At 37.5% G+C, this 4,318-nt stretch overlaps 1 protein-coding gene across 1 annotated transcript; it reads left to right on the forward strand.

Moving 5' to 3' along the window:
- The first annotated feature begins 393 nt into the window (after nt 1–393).
- Nucleotides 394–3,699, forward strand: lgals2b (lectin, galactoside-binding, soluble, 2b). Its single transcript, XM_074697949.1, has 4 exons — nt 394–625; nt 2,392–2,465; nt 2,617–2,788; nt 3,319–3,699. The coding sequence occupies exons 1-4, from the start codon at nt 623–625 to the stop codon at nt 3,463–3,465; spliced, it is 396 nt and encodes a 131-aa protein (XP_074554050.1). The 5' UTR covers nt 394–622; the 3' UTR covers nt 3,466–3,699.
- The last annotated feature ends 619 nt before the right edge of the window (nt 3,700–4,318 follow it).

The following is a 4,318-nucleotide window of genomic DNA, read 5'->3' on the forward strand; positions in this document are numbered from 1 at the left end:
TCACTTTAAAAGAATATCTCAGGTACATAGATATTGAAGCTAGCGCACATCTATCTCTAAGAAGTATGTAAAAGGCAGTTGACATGCACAGGACCATGTGAAACTGGTAACAAGTAATCTTACAGTGAGTTATTCTAGCATTTTCAATGAACAGTGTGAACTAAAACTGGTAGTGGGTGAAAATTCCATAGATAGACAGTTTCTAAACACTTAGACCAGCCCATCTGGCGTCAACAACAATGCCATGTTTAGAGTCACTTAATTCCCCTTTCTTATACATTCTGATGCTCAGTTTTAACTTCAACAAGTCATATGTATGCCCAAATGCATTAATTTGCTGCCATGTGATTGGCTGATTAGATATTTGCATTAACAAGCAGCTAAACAGGTGTACCTAATAAGGTCACCAGTGTGCAAAACTGCAGTAAAGAATCTCAAACATCAAGCAGAATGATGTCAGTGACTTGTCATTCTGGAGCAAATATTGTCACGTGGGATTAGTCTTCGTTATAACCCTTCGGCAGTTGGTTGCTTCCTGCTCCCAGTGTCAGCAAGGTTATATAAAGCAGTCACCTGACTGCAGAGCTCTGTCACTAGACGATCCCACCAGAGGACAGCCAAGATGGTGAGTGGTGAAAATAGTTTAATTCAGAGAACACATGCTCTCTAATTGCTGTAATGAATGTTATTGGAGTTGGAAAGTTGCATACTTGTTTGGTTGTATGAATTAATTAGTTGAAGAGAGGTTGGTCAGTATTGTCCTGAAAATGTATGTGCTCTACCTTTAACTACAGTTAGAATTGACTCCTCTCCAGGGCATGTTTCTGTCATAATCCTCTCTGATTTTACATCTCAGTTATGACAAACCAAGATCAAAACAAAAATCTATTTACTACATTTTATGACCATATTTAACTGTTGATTTTCTTTTTGACCAGCTGTAATTTCAATTTTGATATTATAGTCCCTGCTTATGCATCTTTTTTAAATCACAGAAATTAGTGAGGTGATACACTTTAATTTTTACCAGTATTAAAAAAAAGGAATTAATCAAAACATAGCTAGCCCACAATCTATTTATTTATTTATTTATTTATTTATTGCATTTTTGACCAGGAAACACTCTTTTATTCTTCAAAATCAAGAAAACCTCTCTGAGATGAACCAATACAAGTTTAAAATTCTTCAAAGGAGTCGGAACAGATGCGGAACATGAGCTAAAATTTTCACAGGGATTAATGAATTGTAAGAGTTAACTATTTTCTAGCACTTTACCTGTGTTGTCAATTATAAACCAGAGTTGTGATGAGATAGGATAACTTCAAGGACTGTATAGTGGAAGCTGTGGGCTGAGGTATCTTTGGGAGTGGTTAGGGTACAGAGGGTTCAGGATGCTGAAGTTCATGTGTAGTGTCGTGCGATTCAGAGTGTGTAGATAAAAAGAACAAATGTGAACAGACTGTATGACATTATTAATAAGCTGAGTGAGTTCTTCAACTAAAGAAAACATGTTGAGTTTTTTTTCACAGAATACCTCTAGATTTATACTGTTTTTACTTATCTTCTTGTAACAAAGGCAACCCCCCAGACTTTACATTACATTATGTACCGAGTATCTTTTTAGTGTCTACCATATAATGGCCATGTTTTATGGCTTTATTGTCTCTGAATAATGACCACATGCATCGACTAAATGTGGCACCTTCCTGTTCCCAGGGGGCCTCAGTTCCACCCTGGTTGATCATTAAAAGCAAAGATAAGAACACCTGGGAGCATTGATTTTCTCACTAAAAGAAACTGTAAAACTGTTCGATATCTCTGCACTCATGAATCAAAGAAACTTATTAGCCCAACTGTTAAGAAACTTAAAGATAAGGAGGCTAAAAGGAAATTTATTCTGACTGTAAATGAAAAACTGTGTGAGACCAAAACAAAGGTGTTTTGAAATGAGATGATGGGCATAGAACCAGATGTGTTTCCTGGCAGGGCCATGGGTGTCTTAAAATCTGGATGGCCAACCCAAAATCTTAAACAATGATTGGGCATTTACCTTGTACAAAGCAGGGCTAATGGGAAAAAAAGATGTTTGTAGCTGTGTTGTAGCAAGATGCAAGCAGCTTTTTATTAATTGATTTTTTAAGTCAAATCATAAAAGTCTACAGTAAAATAACATAAAGTGTGGTAAAAACACTATTCATTGTGCAAACATGCCTCCCCCTGCAAAAGTTAGTGCAACAGTTTGCCCACCCAAGTGTCCAAGTTGTCTCCAATCCCTGGTGTTACAGAAGTTTTTTTGGTACATGGTAAAATCTCCCCTCACAGCCCAGACAGATGGGCTATCATCTTGACCCGTGGCATAGCTGTAACAAAGCTTGTTCTTTCCCTTTGCAGAAAGTCACAGACATGACGTTCAAGGAGGGGCAGGAGTTCAAGATCCGCGTCAAGCCCTCAGATGACTGTGCCAGGTATGTTCCCCTCAAATTTAGTTACAAAAAAAGGTTAATTTGGTTAAATATGCAATTACTGATGCTTGATAAAGAGTAGGTTGGTGTACTGTGGGGCAGGTTAATATTTCATCCACTGACTCCCATCTTTCTGTTTCTGCCTCCACTTCAGCTTTTCCATCAACATTGGTCATGATCCTGATAACATCGCCCTGCACTTCAATCCTCGTTTTGACTCATGTGGTGACACCAATACCATCGTCTTCAACTCCAAGTCTGGGGGATGCTGGGGTGACGAACATCGAGATGGGAACTTCCCCTTTGTGCAAGGGGAAGAATGCAAGGTGCCCTGTTTTCTGTGCTTCCTCAAATAATAAGACCACCTATTGTTTTCATTTCAACACAGGGTTAAGGTGGGAAAATGTAGCGAAAAAGTTTTAGTCATTACTTCTGTATTCTGTTGATTAGTTGAACTCTTGGGATTTTATGTTTGTTTAGGCAACAAAAGCTCAAAGCTGTGTTAGCTGTGCTCACAAATATAACCTGTTGAAAGAACATGTTTTGTAGATGTTAAGGTATATTTGCTCTATATAGTCATGTAGTTTGAGTTTCATTGCCATTAAGAGGCTGTACGTGAGATTGCTATCTTTGCTTTGAGACAGTAAAGTCAATAGACACTGAGCTTGTTTATCATAAAGGGGCCTTACAGACTCATAAAACTTGACAGGCTTTGCAAGAAGGAGACAGTCCTTATGAGGAAAATTCAACAATTAATTCAAGCTATGGATTTTACATTTTTTTCCCATGGATGATCATATCAACATTGACACTGACAGATCACTTGTGTGTTTTCTATTTCTTACTTTCCCCACAGTTTTACATCAACCTTAACATGGAAAACTTTTACATCAAGCTCCCTGATGGCACAATGGTTGACTTCCCCAACCGCCTGGGTGACGTCAAGTACAAGTTTTTCTGTGTTAATGGTGACGCGAGGATTGTTGGCATCAAGATCAAATAAACGATCAACTCTCCTCAACTCTTGACCCATTCACCTCAATGTTTGTTGCTGAAATAGTTTCTTTTACAATACTAAGCCCAGATCTGGAGACAACCTGAGAATTTCATACTGATGTGGAGCGCTGATATTGTAATACAAGGCAATGGCTTACAGAGGGAGCCAAAGCACATCACACCTCAGTGTTCCCACTGTACTGTATCTCTCATTAGTCCCTGGGCTTGTTAATAAATACTGTGAAAGAACTTTCCACGTCTCTCTCTCTTTTTTCAATCTCTTAATCTGTGAGACAGAAATCAGCATATGAAGAGATAATGTCCCAGGTAAGCCTCAACCAGCAAGTGATGTATTCTATCTCCAAATAAAACATCCACACGTCTAAAAAATCTACAACAAAGACACTGTATGCATTGGGTGATTCTATTATTAGGGGTACATTTCATGTCCATGGGATAAACTCATCAATTTTACTAAGTATTAATTTGAAGCAATGACCAATTTTACAGTGGGTCTTTGGCTGATATTTCACTTTTATTTAATACAGAAAGTTAAAAGGGTTCTATAATTCATTTAGCTAAAAACACAAATCATGTTTTGGAATTTGCAGTTTTTGTGCTGTCCGATTTCTCACATGTCAAGTTTGCTCCTCAAAATAACACTAGAATGCATGTTTGTGAAGACTATTTTCAGTATTGTTTGTTTAAAATATGACAAAAGTGTTTTAAAAACTATTTCAATACTTTATAAGGATAAAATAATTCATTTTTTAGGTGTCTGAGAAATCAGTGTCAACTGTGTTACTCATTGAAGAAAGGCCGATAAATCAGCAATGGTTTGCTCCAAAGTCACATGACTT

The sequence above is a fragment of the Halichoeres trimaculatus genome, unplaced genomic scaffold (assembly GCF_033239565.1).
Source record: "Halichoeres trimaculatus isolate MK-OKI-2021-1 unplaced genomic scaffold, fHalTri1.1 fHalTri1_scaffold_2, whole genome shotgun sequence".
NCBI classification, from domain to species: Eukaryota; Metazoa; Chordata; class Actinopteri; order Labriformes; family Labridae; genus Halichoeres; species Halichoeres trimaculatus.